Below are 20963 nucleotides of genomic sequence, written 5' to 3'. Positions count from 1 at the left end.
GATTTTAATATTGCTGTGCTAGAATTATTCATTTTGAAGAAGCAGCATATTGCTGCATTTAAAAACTCAAGTCAGCTAACTAAACCGCTTCAATCATGTCTCAAGGTTAGTTTTTTTACTGGTGGTGTCAGGAGTTTTTTTTTTTTCTTGAGTGAGAAAAGCTTATAATCTAATTTTGAGAACTTGTGTCGGTTGACAAGTATGCTGTATCAAAAATACAAGCAAACCTTATTTGAAATGGCTATTTTGTAGCGTCTGCCGTCATTCCACTCTTTCACACGTTACTCTGAATAAACCCGAGATGGGCCACACTTTTGCTTTCTACGGCAATCCTGGATGTTAGTGACAAAGAGTAGGAAAAGAAATTTAACCAGCATTTTTAGAATTTATTGATTATAAAAGGCAATTATTTACTTGGAAAATTGAATTATCTGTTGACAAATACAGTTAGTCTGTGACAAGCCTTGAGAAACTTTAGAATCAATAGTCTGTCCAGTACTTTGACCTTTTGACTAGATAACCATGAAAACGCATTTAACTGACAGACAGAATTTGGGGGCAAGAAAGAAGATTTGAACAGATGAATGAAGGTTTGTCATGTCATTAATGTCATTATGTATGTCATTAATCGTTGGATTCACCCAAAATATTAATTAAGTTCAATTTAACAATTGCTTTATTGGCATGACAAATGTTACAAATGTATTGCCAAAGCATTTATAAAGTTTGCATTAAAAGGAAAAAAAACTTAGTAAACACAGTCAATAGTTGTATATTATTTATATTTTATGGTATAATAATAAAATGTTATTAATAATAATGAAGTAAAAATACAAAAAAGTAAAATAATATAAATTTGAAAAATATTAATCAAAAATATAAATGTATTAATGATTATTAATTAATCAATTAATTAATAACAATAATTGATTTATTTTTATATTTATTTATTATTAGTAGTAATACTAAATATTTTTCTTACATATTAATTTAATATTAAACATGAATATTAATCCCAAAATATTATCTCAATGATACTCCTAAGCATTAATGCTGATATTAAATGCACTCAATATTAACTTTACAACAGTTTGGAGCTTTTAAGAGATGTGGAATTAGAGACTCAAGACTAACACACTCATTAGTTTTTTGAAAGGGGAAGAAAAACCTATTTGTTACTTGTTTAAGAATATTGATGATAAAGCATATTTTAATAGAATATCTATTTTGAATAATATTAGAGAACATTTTTATTTAGGAAATATTTTATAGTAGATGTGTGAGAAAATCTCTTCTGGAGCAATTTTAGAATATTTATCTTTCATCAAACTAAAAGATTGTTTATGACTATTCAGGGTTGTTGCTGTTTATAGTTTTTTTTAAAGTTTTTGTACAATGAATTTTTAAGAATCTAATATGATTGGATGTTATATATTGTATATTTAGTATACTGTAGGTTTTGCCATAAAAACAACCAATGCTGCTGATATGGCGTAAACAAACAAACAAATAATAAATAAATAAATAAATAAATGGAGCCTTTAAGAATTTGTTTAAAGAATAAACATTGCCTTTTCTTAATATGATTTCTGAAGGATCAATTACACTAATAAATGGTTACTGAAAATTTATCGTTGACAAAAATGTACCATACTGTACATTATTACATTTCAGAAAATTACCACTTATTTGATGACAAAAGCAAACAACAAAAACAACCTTATTTTCATCCCAAACTGTAGAAAGTCCCAAACATTTGAATGGTAGTGTATTAGTAGGCCACAGATGTAATCACTCTGTCTAACATAAACACCTTTTTGTCTGAATTTATAGCCTTACTCTCAACAAGCCACATAATTTGCAATGTCATTCATCTCCAAATCCAAACGGCACCAGAGTAATTGCTTCAAGTTACAGGAAATATTTGACTAAGACAAACATCAAGGAGTCACTGTAGGTCACTTAAAGCTTCCCCATCTTCCATCAACACTGTCATAATCACTATTGCTATGCGACACAACAGTCTCTCTCAGCTACTTATCTGATCTCAGTGTTTGTTTTGCCTAATTAAATGCTGTCTAGTAGACAACTCATCTGTTTTCAGTGTAAAAGGACAGATTAAAACCCACAGTTCTGGAGATGATAGGTTAAAATCCTTCAACACGGTGTGGAGGAAGCCGTCAGAAGGCCTGATCTGAGGTTACTCTAGTTCACCCTGAAGAAAAAAAATAAAGTGTTCGCAGAGACGCCCTGTAGTAACCTCTCCATACACACACTAAGCCAAACAATGACTCATATCTGTCAGCGTCGGCTTACTTTTTGAGTTGTCGCACGTGTTTAGTCTCCACAGTGCTGTACCACATCATGATGACCCAACTACAAAACAGATTCAGATCTAATCTAATGTATTATCATTTTGAATGAAACTGGATCTTAACATTTTTTAAATGTTAAATATTTTGACTCGTATGTTGATTCCATGCCCTTGTGTATTGAAAGTTTTATCATTTAACAGATCAAACCAGACCAAAACAACTTGCAAACAAGGAGTATGAAAAGTAATGTATAATATACGATATCATAAAGTGTCTCTTCATGATGAATGTCTTTGTATATTTCTCCTTGCATTGGAAGTTCTTTTATATAAAAGTGTGTACTAAATCAACCCAAAAAGTGCTAGCACTACAAAGTTTCAGACATGAAGCTAGAACATTGAGGGGTTAAGGAAAAGCAGAGCTATTTTGTTTAATTTGTGGAAGACTCAAGATAACTGTTCACTTTTTCATTGTGTTTTTGTGCATTTATCGTTTTATGTATCTTTTACAGCTGCACATTTGAAATGTCTGTAAAGTGCCTTAAGATACTACTTAAGGCGCTATATAAAAATGAAGTTTGTTATTGTAATAGTTGTCTCTATTAGCATGGATTGATTCACTGTTTTGGATGCGTATGGGAAGATTACTACGTCAGCAAGGATCAGTGAAGGAGAAGGTTCTGGAAAGTGATTTTGTGTGTCTGTTTGATGTAGTCAGGTTTTCCTCACAGTCCGAAGATGTGGTTTACTGTAGGTCAGGTGTGTCCAAACACGGTCCTGTAGGGCCGGTGTCCTGCATGTTTTATTTCCAACCACAATTAATCACACCTGAACCAGCCAATCAAGCTAGGTAGAACGTCAAGGCAGGTGTGTTGAGAGAAGTTGGAGCTAAACTATGCAGGACACCGGCCCTCAAAGACAGAGTTTGGAAACCCCTGCTGTAGGTGAACTGGATATGGTAAATTGGCTCTACACTACCTGACAAAAGTCTTGTTGCCTATTCAAGATTTAGGAACAATAAAAAATAACTTGACTTCTAGTTAATCGTTTGGTATCAGAACTGGTTTAAATAAAAGGCAAATGACTGTAGATTAGGCTTATTTTACCAAAATAAAATATGATTATGCCTTGATTTTTATTATTACTTAATTAGGACAGTAAGGTCTGGCTTTGCTTGGACAAAAGTCATGTCGCTTAACAGAAATAATGTACAGTATAGAATATGAAGTCATGGTGGTGTGAAAAAAAGTATAAAGATTGTGTATGACTCCCATGAGCTTAGAGGACTGCATCCATACATCTCTGCAATGACTCAAATAACTTATTAATAAAGTCATCTGGAATGGCAAAGAAAGAGTTCTTGCAGGACTCTCAGAGTTTATCAAGATTCTTTGGATTCATCTTCAATGCCTCATCGTTTATCTTACCTCAGACATGCTCAATAATGTTCATGTCTGATGACTGGGCTGGCCAATCGAGAAGCATCTTGACCTTCTTTGCTTTCAGCAACGTTGATGTGGAGGCTGAGGTATGAGAAGGAGCGATATCTCGCCAAAGAATTTGCCCTCTCCTGTGGTTTGTAATGTCATGGGCCGCACAAATGCTTTGAAACCTCAGGCTGTTGATGTTGGCATCATCATCGCACACCCAAACTTCCCTCTCCAAATTTCACTGATTTCTGTGAGAATCTTGGGTCCATGCAGGTTCTAATAAGTCTTCTGCAGTATTTGTGATGATTGGGATGCAGTTCAACAGATCTGAAAGTCTCCCTTCTGCCACTTTTTTAAAATCATCAACTAGAAGTCAAGGATTTATTTGTTGTTCTTACAAATGGGATCAATAAGAAGACTTTTTTCAAGTAGTGTATGTGAATGTGTACGTGTTTTTATTAACATTTCATGAAGGCTGCAAAAATAAACAGTGTTAGTTGATCATCTAAATAACTGCGCATGTGAGCAGAGGAGTATACTGTTACTGTGTGCATATAAACTACGAACAAGTCAATAAATGATCTATTGATGAACCACATGAACTGAAAACCACATTTGTCATATTGGTGGTTGTAAGGTTGTTGTTTGGGTTACTAGGTTATAGATTATAGCTGTTTGAAATCCATTAATGTTTCCCCAAATTCAGCTTTGCTATTGTAATATTTCATTAGCAGTCTTTCAGCAGTTGAAAGTCCTACTTATGATTTATTTGTTCATTTAGTTAGAAAACTGACTGTAAATTCCGTGAATGGTTTTAGCAATGGAAACTAATAAGGCCTTAGTCACACCTGCCATCATAACGCTTTAGTTTTGCCCTGGAGTCTCACATATTTCACACCCATCTCAACGCCTCCTACTGTTTTTTTTTTTTTTATTTCCCCAGGGATACTCCAGTCATTATTATGGCCCAAATAAAACTATATGAATAATTAGATCAATATTTTGTTCCAAGATTGTCTAGATGCCAAAGGCCTGTTTCAGTAAAGAGGTTTAACCAACTCAGAGTTTAAACTATAACTCTGAGTTGATTTACCAAGAGATTTAAAACTCTTAAGTTTTTGGTTTCAGAATAGCCAATCTTAAGTGCTCACGCTGTGACTATAAAAAGACATTATCAATGGAGCACAGATATTACAAGTCACCATGGCAACATCTGAAAAAAGAGATCAGCATTTCTTTCTCTAGTCTACTTGATGTGCTCATGCAAAGTTACAGCAAATATGACCATATATTTAAAAAAGTAACAGCACTGCATCAGTGAAACAGAGTTAAGACATTTTAGTTAGCATGGGAAAACAGCTGCTCAAGTTAATGCATAATTTTATATCTAAAGTATTTAAATACTTAAATGTAAGGGAAAAAAGTAATGTAATGTGTGACGTTTATAACAATTTTACACACTTTCCCACTTTTATACACGTTGATCAGTTTTACTAGATTTAAAAGTGCACTTGTCTGCCTCTATTATTGATCAAGTGGTAGAGGTTGATATGACATTCAGAATGTAAGCAGTACTGAAACAGTTTTAGACCGAACAATAATTTCTTTAATGTAGTTACAGTGCATGTCGAAGGTCGGTAAATTTAAGCAATTTTTTTTTTTTAAAAAGGACAAGCCGTTCTCATATGTGACTTTGTTCTTTGTGTGACTGAAATGTAGGCAATAGCTATGTTTTTCTATCCAAAAATATTAATAAAACTTATGTGCAAAACTGGAATAGCCTAATGCATAAAAGATGTGCGAATAAAGCAGTGTTTCCATCCAACGAATTAAAGAGAACAAAATCGTCACTTCCTGATTAACTGGCACCAAATATCAACAATAAAAACAGACTTTACTGCGATAGAAGAAGCTGCGTGAATCGTTTCTTTATTTAATAAATGACTTTCACCTAGGAGGACGATGTTGATACACAATGAACACGTGGGGGCATTTGAAGCCATATGAGATGCGGAGAACAGACGGTCTTGACACTTTGGAAGTAATTAAAAATATACATCAATACTGAAACGGTTAAGACATTTTAGAATGAGTTAAACAACATTTCCGATCTTCTGCAGTGTGCTCAGCTTGCTGGTTTGTCTATTCACACACATTTTCATCATCACATGCTCTCTTGTAACAAACCTTATTTTAATGCACATACTGGAATTTTTTTTCAGCTAAAGTGTTTCCATCGCAGTTTATGCAAATCTTATCGAATATAAAGTTTATTCTACTCAGGTATGTGAATACGTTTTTAAGTATATTTTCAAAAGTTATATGCATCATGACGTTTCCATCAATCATTTTTATGCACATATCCAAAATGTGCATTAAAATAGGTGAGTGGAAACGTAAGGCTAAGGCAAGAAATACCGCTTCGTCTTTAAAAAAAAGAGGAGACCGACAGAAACTTTGATAAATTATTAGTGAATCTTTAGATAATAAAACCTGCTCCTGACCAGGTTAGGTTCACAGAGTAAGTTACCACGGTAACTGACTCGAAGTTAAAATGACCTCTCTTTCAGAAACAGGCTTGACTAACCCTGCTTTCTCCAGTTTGACAAACCTGCCATTTTGAAACTAAAAACCCAGAGTTTCTCTCATTTCATAGTTAAAATAGAGTTTTCACTGAACCTCCTTTCTAAAACGGGCCCCAGATCTAGTATAAAACGTATCGACCGCATTGTAGACGCAACCTTAAACTTAGATTTTAACTTATTTGCACAGTTGATTTCTGTAATTGTGGGAAGTTTAGTCTACCATCAGTAACAGAAAAGAAAGTGTCGGTGGTGTTCTTTTTATGTTTGTTTATGATTCTTGTGTTGCGATTGCCAGTAGAGTTGTCTCTGCTGGCGATCAATTCCTGTAGTTTGTGCCGATTGCCACCGGGGTTTCCTATATGGCCAGATTACCACTGAGCGAACTCCAACTCCCAGAAACCCCTGTGCTCATCAACACTGGTAACAGCTGACAATACTCCAGACACTTTCTAATAGACACAGCCGCTGCTCATTTACACTGATTACAAGGACTATAAATACACCCCACTTTCATTCATTCAGGGCAGAGTCTTGTTTATCAACGATCATTACAAAGTCTTTTACTGGTTTGTTTTTCCCGTGTTTTGACCCTCGCTTTGTAAGTTTGTTCATCCTTGTATTTTGATCATCTGTGTTTCTGACTACGACTCTGGATTGCCTGGATACACCTGTTTGCCCTTGTATTGACCATTGGTTTACTGAACTTCCTATTAAACTTGCATTTGAATCCGCAAGTCTGCTCTCGGCTTCTTCATCGTAACATCTTGTTATTGTTATTATTATCATTATGATTGTTAATAAGTTTTCATTATGCATGTACTTAATATGCACACAGTACAGTCTGCATGTATAATTTTTTTTGTGAACTGTTCACAGAGATGCTCGACGTGTTCACACATTTATTCACTGTTGGTGATTTTTTATTTATTTTTTTCCCCTCAAAGTTATGGAGTGAGTTATGGAGACTCCACTCATATAGAGTGGAATAGCATGATCTATCGTTCCCCTCACAAACAGGGTTGTTTTTGTGAATTGTGGGGACATTACATATGTTTTTTATACTTTATAAACTGCATTTTCTATTGCCATACCTTATCCCTAAAGCCAACCCTCACAGGATACAGTGTAAAGTTTTACTTTCTAAAAAAAAAAAAAACCCATTCTGTTTCATTAATAAGCTTTTTGAGAAATGAGGATGACATCAATTCGCCACCTTCTTGTAGTAACTGTGTTATACCCATGTCGTTACTCAAATTATTGTCCTATTTCACTAAAGCACAATCACACACACTCAACACAAGCTTCTGTTGTTTCTGCCTTCTTCAGTAGTTTGTGGATGTTTTGGTTCTGTTTCCCCTGTTTCTTTTCAGACTGTGAACAACAGCCTGGCACAGTGTTCACACCCAGTGGACAGAATAATAATAATTACACTATGGGCTCTTTCTCAGGAGTAAGAGTTTGAGCACTGGTAATAGATTGCCCTCAGCGCTCACCAGCAACATTAGCGTACGTTGGATGTCAAGTGTCACAGTTACAGTTTTGCAATAATTTAATTTCATATTTGTTGCAAAATGTTGTGTTGTGAAAGGTTTCATTGCAATCTTTTAAAGGGGCAGACCACCACAAAACAGTAAATTCTGCCATCATATTTCTGTGAGAATTTTTTTTCGTGGCAATTGTTCCTTTAAAGCAGGGGTCACCAATCTTGGTCCTGGAGGGCCAGTGTCTCGGCAGGGTTTAGCTCCAATTTCCCTCAACACACCTGCCTGGATGTTTCAAGAATACCTAGTGAGACCTTGATTAGCTTGTTTAGATGCGTTTGATTGGGGTTGCAAAATCTGCAGGACATCGGCCCTCCAGGACCAAGTTTGGTGACCACTGCTTTAAGGTGTTGACATGTTTGATTTGAATAAGAGATAGTGAGAGAGACAGTTGCTGTCCGTCTATCCCAAAGACTGACCTCAGGGTCAGAGAAGCGCTTGGATCAAAGTCATCATTTTTAGTTCCCTGGAAACCTTTCCTTTTACGCTGACACAACACAGCAGTGCAGCATTATTATATAAACAACTCTGGAAGTAGCACAATATGACAGGATGTGAATACGTATTTGGTGTGTGTGTGTGTGTGTGGGACAATTTTCCATTAGTGCTATAATGAACTGCCAAACACACTGAGAACTGCAGACTCACCGGTTACGCTTTGATAGAGTTGAACCTTGTCTTTTTTCTTCAAAAGTCATGTTCTTATTGATTCAACTCTCACTAAAGCTGTAGTAACGCTGGGCTGGTTGTTTGCTCTTTATGGTTTGTTTTTCACACCTTTAGAATGGTCTAAGAAAATGAACGCTATCCATTTGCAATTAGCATTTCTATTAGGGCCACACAATTTATCCTTTCAGCATCGATATCACAATGCAGATGCGGCAACATGCGATTCTTCAATAGTCACAAAGTCATGTTGGGCATAATATAACATGACCTATAACATGACCCAATCTTACAGGTTCTAACGGTGTGAAAAACTTTCAGTTGAATATCTTTTTAAGGCCAGTGACTGAGATTTCAAGCTAATTTAAACCATTTGGGGACAAGAAATTATCAATTTTGCGACTTTAACAAAGATAAAGTGTTTAATAATTTATACAACGAGACTATGCAGTGATAATTTTCGTTTGATTATTGCATTTTATACCTCAATGCTGTTAGACCTCACTGAAAACCGTGAAGCACGGTTTATTTCTATTTTTTTATCTTTGTTCTAACGTTGTCATCTGTGCATACTATATTTTTGTTAGGTTTGGATATTTTATGCAGATGCACTCTGAATGTAAAATGATGAATTCTTTCCAAATAGTTACTCGAGCCATCTTGTGAAATTATGTTCATATCACAATTTGTATCACAGGAAAACAAAACATTTCAATGTCAGTTTTCTCTAATATCGTGCAGCCCTAATGGTACCTGCAAGCCCATAGCAGATATTTCTGAAAAATGATTTGAAGTCTTTCATATATTTAAACATAGGGCTGGTCAATTAATCCAAAAATAATCGAAATCGACTTTCAGAACCTATAATAGATCACATTTTTTTAAGTCAATTTTTGAAATTACTTTTCCTAATGCATGTGGTGCAGATAGTGTGTTTCCTTAAATTACTTTAAAGTCAAATAAGGCAACCCTAATTCAGAAATCTCTCAATTGTAATATGTGAGCATACTTACTGTACAAAACTTGTCAGTGAATTATGAGGGCAAAAAAAATTTATTAAATAAATTAAAAAATTATTCATTCATTAATCGTAATCGAAATAAAATGTTCAGTTAATCAAGATTTAGATTTTAGGCCAAGTCACCCAGCCCTAATTAAACATGCAGTAATGCATAGAATAAATATGACAAATGAAGACAAAGTGTGTCATTCCTGACTAATTAGCAGATATTTTTGGAAATTTATATGATATCGCACAAATAGGCCTTATGTTGAAAATGACTAGCTGTTTCTTGCTGTTGACACTGTCTCTGGGTTTAGGTCTTGTTTGGTTTGAGATCAAACTTTGGTTTTATGTTGTACAGCATTTACATACTGTAAACATGACATGAGATATCATTGTATGGCTTTGTTAGCACATGACTGCTGTGCTATATGCTGCTCATGACTTTTGACATTTTCTGTAACATGCAAAAAAGAGAGTTGTTTACTCTTGTGAAAATGATCATTTTCCTGCTTATTATAATTTGAGTAGTATTTATATATATATATATATATATATATATATATATATATATATATATATATATATATATATATATATATATATATATATATATATATATATATATATATATATATATATATATATATATAATAATAATAATAACAATAATAATAATAACAATAAATAATAATAATAATAATAATAATAATAATAATAATCAATAAATATGCAAAAAAATCTGTAAAGGGCGAACACTTTTTCACACCACTCTATATAAAATCACCTTTGTAAAATACATGTGGTGTGGAGCCCAAAATGTAATATTTTGTCTTTTGATTCGTATACATTTACAGCAGAAGATGCTTTTTGTTTTTTGTTTTTACAAGTTTTCAACCAATAATGCATCAGCTACATTGAACAATGTGTCTTTAGTTTGCTTCAAAGACAATTGAGTTTGATAAATTTGTTGATCAACCTCTCACTCAGTGTGGTCACAATCACATCACAAGGCCATACAGAATGATTAAATTACAGTGAAAGTGTGAGAGCAGTGTAGTCAGGTAAAGGAGTGTCGTGTTATTTGTTGACCAGTAGTGTTTGTTTCACTGCTGAGATCATAATCTGCTGGGCTAATTATTAATTTTACTTCTCTGTATTAATTCATGATAGTCTGCTGTAGATTTTCTTTTCATTGGTTCAGTAATATAATCCTATTCGTTACTGCGTTCTGTTTAACTCGGAGAGTCCAGTTTCCTGCTTAGACAAGTGCAACAGAGCACCAATTGTTGGATTTAGAAAACTTATTTGTATATCCATGGCTTTATTTTGCAGGTAAAGCTAGTTAAAGGGTTAATGCTAAATTATCTCTTTTAAGCAAATAAAATGTAATGTCTAGTCATTTCTTGTAATAATAAAAGCTCTAACATGTTTTTAGACACAGAAGTGTGTATTAAATGGCCTGCAAAACAGAAGACTCCACAATCTTTTGAAATATACACTGCACGTTTATTTTTTATACATTTTTCTTTGTTTAAAAAAGACATTTGGAAAGCCAAGGTGCCATGATGCAAAAACATTTCGTTTGGCTTCTGATTGTATACAATGCTTGGTTTGGTGCTCAGCCAATTGAGTCCGTAGTGAATCAGTAAGAAGCTTTGTTTTACATTTCTCATTTAAAGAATGTCTTTACATAGAAGGCACAGAAGGAAAACACATCTTCTTTATTTAAAGAGATTAGACCTTGTGACACTCGCAAAAAATACACCATTCTTATTTGGCCTGTACTTCATTAAAACATGCAATAGTAGTAGTAATTATATTTTAAACGGGTAAAACATGAAGGCGTAAACCAGTGATAACAAAATAACAAATTGAACCTATTTTAAATAAATATTGTAGATGAGAATAAACTGTAAATATGTGCATTTTGGTTTCTTTAGTCTAAAATGGTCTAAGAGTATTACGTTATGTACTATATTAGACCAATTGACAAGTTATCATATGAAATTAACAGCTGATTATTGCTTATGACACCAGAAATATAATTTAAAACATCATTTTAATAAATTTGTGTATTTTATTTTTATGTATATGCAGTTTCAGCAGGCATCCACTTGCTACTCGATTATAGTTGTGTATCTAAAAAAAGTTAAAGCCATTTGGTACCAATGAATGTCATCTGTGGAGGTTATGTAATATTTTACTGTGTGTTTTATGTCTATTAATGTTCATGAGACTTTTATTATCATTATTTTATGAGCGCGCAACTGCTTGCTTTTTAACCATAAGGTTTACTGATCTATGTTTTGATAACTGGTCAAAGGTTTGAAAAGATCAGGTTTTATAACACACTCATTTACATATAAAATGAAAACACACACCGGCCATGTGCTTACCTATGAGGGAACAGGGTGTTGTCTGAATGTTTGTTCTCAAAACAGGATCTGTGTAATCAGCTTCAACATTAACGGCAAAATACAGATTAATTCTCATGCATCTCATTTTCTGTTTTTCTCTTCCTTAAGCAGTCATTGTAAATGTATTTGTGACACCAGGAAGTTTTTTTTTTCTCTCGAAGTTTTAGTAATTATCATTGGAAAAATTCCTTGAGAAATTTACAACCCTTTTCAGTGATGTTTCATGCATCCTCTGTTTCTCATTAGTCAAACAACACATAGCCCAAATGCTCTCGGTTGTTTGAGTCAGTGTTGTTTTGCCACTCTGAAATAAACCAAGCACATAAACTGGTTTGCAACTGATCCCTGTCTGCATTGATGGCATATTTTTGTAGGTCATCTGTAGGTTTGCCTCACTCTGGTTTCCTCAAAAAAAAAAAAAAAAAAAAAAAAAAAACCTATAAAATTTTTTTCATCTGCTTTTAGTTTGAGTTGTTACTCATTTTGTTGGTGAAAATCTTTTGTGAATTTTGAAGCCTAGATTCAATTACTGAAGTAAAAATACACTTGTTATCAATGTAGAATTGTGTTGTAGATTTAGGGTACATTTACTCAACAATATTCTTATTATTGTTTTTTGTGTTTTTCATTCATTCATTCATTCATTCGTTTATTCACTTATTTTTTTCGACTTAGTCCCTTTATTTATCTGGGGTCGCCACAGCAGAATGAACCGCCAACTTATCCAGCATATGTTTCATGTAGCGGATGCCCTTCCATCTCTGGGAAACATCCATGTGCACACTCATTCACACTGTGGGGGAAACCGGATCACCCGGAAGAAACCCACGCGAACGCAGGGAGAACATGCAAGTTCTTCAGTTTTTAAATGAAGGTGAAGGTTTAGTTGAAAAGATCATTGGTCTGGAGAGATTTGCAGTAATGATCTTCATAATAATAAATATTATTAAACTATCATTGGTTGAATGGTGGTTCACTCGGAATTTACATTTTGTTGTAATTTAATCACCTTTAAGTAGTTTCTAACTTGTTGAGATTTCTTTTTGTGATCATTTTCAGTTTCATAGCATGTATTGATCATTCTTTATTCCCATTTATTCACTGGTAAAGTTTTTTTATTTAAAATGTTGGTGTTGCATTAAATTAAGTCAAATGTACATTTTATGGCTACGTTTAAATATATTATTTTTAGATTTTATTAAGCTAAATTTGTTATTTTGCTAAAAGTTAATCCAGACAGCAGGTTATCACTTTTCAGTTTTATTTCTCCAAACATAATCTCAACACAGCCCCACACAGTCATTAATGAGTGAAGAGTGATTTCCAGCAAAGACTTCTGTGACTGACATGTCTTTACATTTATAGTGCTTTTTAATGCGTATCAGTCATAAGGTTTATTGCAAGTTTTGTTAAGATTTGGAAAAGAAATGCTTTGTATAAAGTTACATAGCATAAACATTTATGGATAAAACACACACACACACACACACACACACACACACACACACACACCTACAGTATGAACAAGGAACAAGGTGCTGTTTCTCAAAAACAGGATCTGTGTAATCAGCTTTAGCAATAACTGCAAAATGCAAATACATTTTTGCAATGGAACAAATTAGATTTAGTTTTTTTATAATGCATACTAATACCAATTATTTGTATTAGGGCTGCAAGATGTCACAGACATCACAATTTGCACACAATTGTGCTTTAGTAGTTTACATTATAAAAACTGCAGTTATAAATCAAACTTCGTTTTCACTCCACCAAATCACTAGCTGTATAAATGAAGGTCCGAAAGCCATGAACTTGTTAGTTAAAAATAGTTGCGTAAACACCCCCTTATATCTGAAAATGTCTTGAGCTTCTTAATCAAATATTGTAGTTTACTTCTTTATTAAAATAATAATTAAAAAAAAAATGTAGAATATGTTGTAAATACAACTCGTTTGGCCTACAAAATTACATAGTTGACCTTATAGATTGTGATAGAAATGAAGTATTTTAACATTTGGCACATGACGTGAGCTTTAGGATTTGTTGCTTTTGTGTTTTGCCATTTAGAGAAGTGATCATGAGGGCAGTGAACTCTGGGAAAGCCTGCAGGATTGTTCTGTGCCTCCTGACAGTACAGAATAATTGATTTGTGTTTATAGTTGGTCTCTGAGCTCTTCTCATCCATGACAACTCTGTTCCAGTCGAGAGGATTGCTAACATTTTTTTTTTTTGCAGTTGACCTCAGAAAAGTTCAAAATCAAGTTCTGTGGTGTGCTAATATAATCAAAATTAATATGTAATATACCTTCCTTAATGTCATTCATATGCGAATTAGAAACCTGATCTGCTGGATTATGCTTAAATCCTGACTACTTCCAGTCATCCACCATTCACAGAGTTTCTGTTCTGTCCTGCCATCTGCTCATGAATATTCACAAGTTGGCAAAGCAGTTAAAGGGAAAGTTCACCCCATAAATTAACATTTTACTTACCATTTACTTACACTTAAATGCTTATAAATTTTTTTTTGGATTTCACGTGTCACATCTGTTGAACATGAACATAGACATTGAACATAGATATTCTGAAGAATGTTGGGTGGGAAACAGCCATTGAACTCAGTTCTAGGAACAAAAAATACTAAGTCAATGGCTGTTTTTTTTTCCGATATCATTTGTGTTCAGCAGAAGAAAGAAACTCAAACCGATTTGGAAAAAGTGAAGGATGACTATAATACATTGTTTTTGTTTTTATTATATGAAAAGCCTAGAAAATTTGAATTGTAACCTTGTCATTTAATATTAGGATATACAAAATAACACTGTCTTGGACAGTAAATTTCAGAAAGTTGTTTATTTAGATGAAAATGTATAACAGAAGCTCAGTTAAAGGCTTTAGTGTGTCCTGAATAATTTTTTGTTATCATTGTGCCATAAAACAAAGCATGTCCATTGTGTTCTGTGGGTTCAGAGGACAGTGAGTTCTTGACTTTGTCAAAAAAGCTGCTGATCTACCTGTACAGTTGGAAATTTTCTTGTTGTGATTAATTGCTGAAACCTTTATCATGATATATGGTGTTATCAAGATATTGACTTAAGCTGTGAAAAATATTAATTTAACTGTTATAAAAACAAAAAATACTTAGTGAATTGCTGTATTGTGTATTTAAATGTTTTAAAGTTAACATTTTAAAAATCATGCTTTAAATTAAAAGTCTAAAAAATAGCCATTTTATTGGTATATGTTAAAGTAATAAATAATACAACTGAAGGATTCAATATTACCTCAATTTTATACAGCAATTATGACTTTTTTGATTGTAATGCACTATAAGGCATTAAGTAAGAAATGAACATCAGTTAAAATTAATAAAGGCTATTGTAAGTGATTTTAACCAATCAAACCTTTGTGTAGAAAGTTAACACACAAAAGCCCTATAGATAGTTGCTGAGTTTATAATGCTTAATGCCAGATTAATGTAAAAATGGTCATGTTTGAAAATAAATTCCGTATCAAGTCTTTAGGCATTTAGTGCTGAAGACTTGATTAAAAAATTCTTTAGACACTTAAAGTTAATGTAAAAATACCTATTTCACGTTTTGAAGTTCCCACCATATCAATATTTTGCTTGTTCATTAGAATTATACATTGAATATCAGCTTATGTCTATGGTGCAGGGCTTGATCAGTGAGTCATATTCAGATTAAGCTATTAAACTTTTACATTTGCACATCCATATGGTAAACGCACATTATTAGATGACATCTTAAGTACAAACTGATTTTACATTAAAAGCCCTGCTTTGACATTTTCACCTGAATGATTGTTAAACTAATTACAATTGTAATATTCACAGAACCGTTTGCTGTGCTCTAGCACTAACCAGGAGAAATAATTAGCAAAACAAACAGCTCAGTGGTTATTAGGGCTGTACATATCAAAACTGCATTGTCATTTGCTCCACTGTCGTCACCTTGTGTTTGAGATCGTTTGTGATATATGTAATTTATGTTAAAGGGATCTACCATGCAGCATTACTGTAGTTGAAATAAATGACTGTTTTAAAGGAGGCAGTTAAAGATGACAGGCAATTTGCTATTAATCTGTTTGTATGGTCTGAAGCAAGCCTTCAATATGTGTCGTCTATTTTTATTGTTTATTGGATTGATTTACTATCCTATTATTTTTTTATGTAGTGGTACTATTGTACTATAAATCTCACATGGCTTGTTTTTTCTCTCTCTTTTTCCAGCATTAAGCTGCTAGCAGTTCAAGACTTGGCTGACCGGGAGGCTCTAGACAAGGTAGTGTTAAAATAATACAAACAAATACAATCTTACAAATTATTTTAATCTTTTTGCAATAAGAGACCATGACGGAAGAAACTAAGAGGCCACTATTGTTAAAATGGATGTACCTCAAATGGATGTTACTCAATTTTGAATGGAAAATAAAATCCTTTTATTTTGTTCATATGAGAATTGATGTTTATTGAGAACTTTTGAATAAATCTGTTATGTGTTTGATGACTCCTTCACCTTTTATTAAAACTAAATTAACGTAACTTATTTATTAACTCATGTCAAACCTCCTGCCAAAACCAATGTCCTACTGTTCAGATTATGTAAAAACTTTACCTGGTAAAAAGGACCAAACAGTTCCCCAGAAGGTTTAGTACAGCACATTTAGTGCACTTGTACATTTTGTCTTGTACAAATTCCACATACTTTTTTTTTTTTTTTTTACTTTGAATTAAAGTTGAAAAAGTGATTTACCTCATGAGCATTGTGGGCAGGAACTTACACTCTCTTGACATTTGAGGTTGACATGAGTAAAAAAAATCTTTGTAACAGAGTTCAGTTATTTGTTCAGGTAGCAAGCAGAGTTCATGTTAATAACCTTACACATACACTTTATTAGGTACACCTTTCTAGTACCAGGTTGGACCCCCTTTTGCCTTCAGAATTGCCTTAATCCTTTGTGGCTTAGATTTAACAAGGTACTGGAAATATTTCTCAGAGATTTTGATCCATATTGAAATGATAGCATCACACAGTTGCTGCCAATTTGTTGGCTGCACATCCATGATGCAAATCTCCCGTTCCTCCACATGAGATATAGTGTCTGTGGAGGCCATTTAAGTACAGTGATTTCATTGTCATGTTTAAGAAACCAGTCTAAGATGACTTGTTCTTTATGACATGGTATGTTATCCTGCTGGAAGTTGCCATCAGAAGATGGACATAAAGAAATGGACTTGGTCAGCAACAATACTCAGGTAGACTGTGGTGTTGAAACAATGCTCAATTGGTATTAATGAATCCAAAGTGTGCCAAGAAAATATCCCCCGCACACCAAAACTGAGCCGTTGATACAAGGCAGGATGGATCCATGCCTTTATGTTGTGGACACCAAACGAACCCTACCATACGATTGTTGCAGCAGAAATCGAGACTCCTCAGACCAGGCAACGTTGTTCCAGTCGTCTATTGTCCAGTTTTGGTGAGCCTGTGTGAATTATAGCCTCATTTTCCTGTTCTTAGTTGACACAAGTGGCACCTGGTGTGGTCTTCTGCTGCTGTAGCCCATCTGCATTCAGAGATGCTCTTTTGCATACCTCGGTTTTAATGAGTAGTTATTTGAGTTACTGTTGCCTTTTTATCAGGTCGATCCAGTCTGGTCATTTTTCTCTGACCTCTGGCATCAACAAATCATTCACTCACAGAACTGCCACTCACTGGATATTTTCTCTTCTTCAAACCATTCTCTGTAATCCCTAGAGATGGTTGTGTATAAAAATCCCAGTAAATCAGCAGTTTCTGAAATACTTAGACCAACCCGTCTGGCACCAACAACTATGCCACATTCAAATTCTCTTAAATCACCTTTCTTCCCCATTCTGATGCTCGGTTTGAACTGCAGCAGATCGTCTTGACCATGTCTAAATGCATTAAGTTGGTGCTATGTGATTGGCTGATTAAAAACTTGCGCTAACAAGCAGCTGGAGAAGTGTACCTAATAAAGTTTACCTTCAGCTAATAATATCAAGTTTAACCTGTTCTTTCCTATTCTGCATTTAAAGATGTTGTTTTTATGTAATATGTCCTTCTCCTCTGGTCCAGTGTGACCATGTACATGAATAGCTGTGTGTGTGTGTGTGTGTGTTTGAGGTCTTCTCCTCACTGTCTGATGCTGGGAATAGACTGGTAAAGTAGGTTAGCAGAGCAGCAGTTTTGTCAGTGTAGGGCAGAATCACTGCATCTTTCTCCTTTTCCTCTTTCATGCTCACTCTCCCTCTCTCTCTTTCTTGGTCTCTCTCATTAAAAACTAGAGCAGTACTTCTATTTGTCTTTTTAGGACACATAGTGTTGATTTGGTGTCACAGAGTGGTTCTAGTTAGAACTGGTTGTTGAACCTATTTGCAGTGTAAAATCGATTGAGCTGATCACCCTTGCGCCCTTGAGGTCTAGGGCAGTTGTCGGTGTAAAGAAGGGTACAACCTAACAGCGGCTGTCAATGACAGAGTGACCTGAAATGAATCTTTATTTCAGTGGTAATTTGAAGTGACATGAGACACTATTAGTGCATTATTTTTTGTGCATTTATTTGATCATTCATCAGCTTTGTTTCCATCCAAAAATGCTAATTAACTTTATGCGCAAAACTGGAATATAGCATATAAGATGTGCGAATGAAGCAGCGCCTCCATCCAACAACTCAAAGAGAACAAAATCATCACTTCTTGATTAACTGCCGCCAAATATCAATAGTAAAAACAGAATTTACTGTGGTGGCAGAAGCTGTGTGAATCTTCTTCTTAGCACAGACACTCCTGACAGTCTGGAGGTAATTAATAATATAAAAACACTAAAGCCGCCTTTCCCCTGCACACAACATTCAGACTCGACTGTTGGATTACGCCCCCTTGTGGCAGTCGCACATAATTTTCAGTTTTGTCGTGCACCATGGGAGAGATGCTGATTCTCGCAGTGTCCGAAATTAAGGAGTGCTAAAGCAAGAGCCATTATTTCCATGCGTTCACCATGGTTGAATGAATGAATTCCAGAAACTCATCGACCGCTAAATTTTGGAGGGAATGTGGAGACTACATAAATAACATTTTTTATTACTTTTTTTTACAGACTTTTTTCTGATTTAAAAAAATAACAAAAAGAATCCTATTTCTCATCTTGCGCGCACGGACCTGCTTGGACAAAACTGGAATACATCATCCAATCGGCCGGTTGCACACGGTCAAGTTGTAAGAGTTCAAATATTTCAGCGTATCCGCAGCTTAGATCGTATCCGAATTTTCTGCATACAGAGATGATTGGATCTCAGTTTCCGGACTTCTCTCCATTGGAAATGAATGAACTTCCGGTTTGTCGCTTGTCGTTTGTCTTGTGCAGTGGAAAGGCGGCTTAATACTGAAGTGGTTAAGGTGTTTTTGAATGACCAAAACAACTTTTTAGATGTTTTACAATCTGCTCAGCCTGCTGGTTTGTCCATTAACACACATTTTTATCATCACATGATATTTTATAATATGACCTTTTTTAATGCGCATATTAAAATTTTGTTCAGCAAAAATGTTTCCATCTTAGTTTGTGAATCTTTTCTTATCGAAAAAAAGGTTATCTTACTTAGTTATGCGCATACGTTTTTTTTATGCACATTTTCAAAGTCTATGTGCATCTTGGCGTTTCAATAATTTCTTTTATAAAAATAGGTGGATGAAAACGGCTATTGTTCATGGACCATATTCAATTTCGCTTTAAAAATGCATTGACAGCCATTGGATAGTAGATCTAGACAGGTGGTGCTGATGGAGGTGGAGCGTTTCCGAGAAATTGCTTACAACACTGAGCCAGAGTATGTACATACTGTATTAATGTATTAACCTCAACTTGTGGAAAAGATACTTTTGGTAAACTTTCTTATTGATACCATGTTTTTAGATTATTTTTAAATAGTACACAACAGACTTTACTGCGTTGCACTAATTCATTTAATGAAACTCCATACATTTTCTTCTTTCATTTTTCTTGTTTTGTTCTATTTCGGATTTATTTAATACATTTATTTTTAAGTATTTTAGGCTGGTATTTAATCGTTCGTTTTCAGTCTCTTTATCAACACATTCTATTAGCTTATTCTGTTTCTTGTTTCTTCTGAGTGCATCTTTAGTGTGCAAGTGAGAGTCATATGGGGTGTGAAAGACTTTGAGTTTAACTGTGCTTCTGTCTGTTGGTGTTATGCCGCAGTGAACCCGACGTGCCATTCTTTCCTCCAGACTGCGCTTGCAAGTGCTGACTGGATGAACAGAGATGGAACGACATGCTTTTTTGACTTTTGGCCCAGAATGAAATGGCTTGGTGTTGTGAATGTCTCTCTCTGCGTTCCTGTTGTTTAACATTAACTCTGCTCATCATTTGAGGATTGACTGAAATTTACATACTTTAGAGGCAGGATATTGTCTAAATTTGAATTGATGTGTGCCATTAAAAAAATAGTTGAGCACATATTAGTTGAATAATCTAGGTTCTGTGCCATTTTTGCCATTTTTTGGAGCTTGTACTTTTTAAATAGACAGCAGACCCATTTTAGGTCACAGTCCAGCAATACCTACATTTTGCTACTGCTAGATCTAGTCAGTAGTGACCTTTCAGTTTCAACCTGGGTGTCCATGGAGTTTTATATCTCAAAAGCTTAAATTTTTTTAACAGGTCTTAATTTTCCTTGGTTTATGTATTACTAGCCAATCTGGACATTATACAATCACCAACAATCCAGTTTAATAAAACTTTTAACTTTTTATTTTAAAAAAAAATAGCATTAAATTACTTTCCTCTCAGTAACATTTGCTTAAAGTTCTCTATTTACTGTTGACGATACTGACCTGCCCACTTATTTTTCTTAGTAAATTATTATTATTGTTATTATTATTTTGTATTTATTTATTTATTATTATTGTAAATTATTATTATTAAGTTTTTGACAGCTA

At 34.2% G+C, this 20963-nt stretch overlaps 1 protein-coding gene across 2 annotated transcripts in view; it reads left to right on the top strand.

Annotated features, from left to right (window-relative positions):
• The window catches only part of eepd1 (endonuclease/exonuclease/phosphatase family domain containing 1), a 44353-nt gene that overhangs the window by 5952 nt on the left and 17438 nt on the right, over positions 1–20963 (top strand). For both annotated transcript variants that reach the window (XR_015515833.1, NM_205759.1), the window contains 1 exon segment: positions 16212–16263. Coding sequence is in view for 1 of the 2 variants with exons in the window: in NM_205759.1 (NP_991322.1) it covers positions 16212–16263 (52 nt within the window). In the remaining variant the exon portion in view is untranslated.

This window comes from Danio rerio, chromosome 19, assembly GCF_052040795.2.
Source record: "Danio rerio strain M-AB ecotype USA chromosome 19, GRCz13ab, whole genome shotgun sequence".
NCBI lineage: Eukaryota > Metazoa > Chordata > Actinopteri > Cypriniformes > Danionidae > Danio > Danio rerio.
The sequence above is the reverse complement of the archived record's forward strand: the minus strand, read 5'-3'. Positions and strand labels throughout refer to the sequence as shown.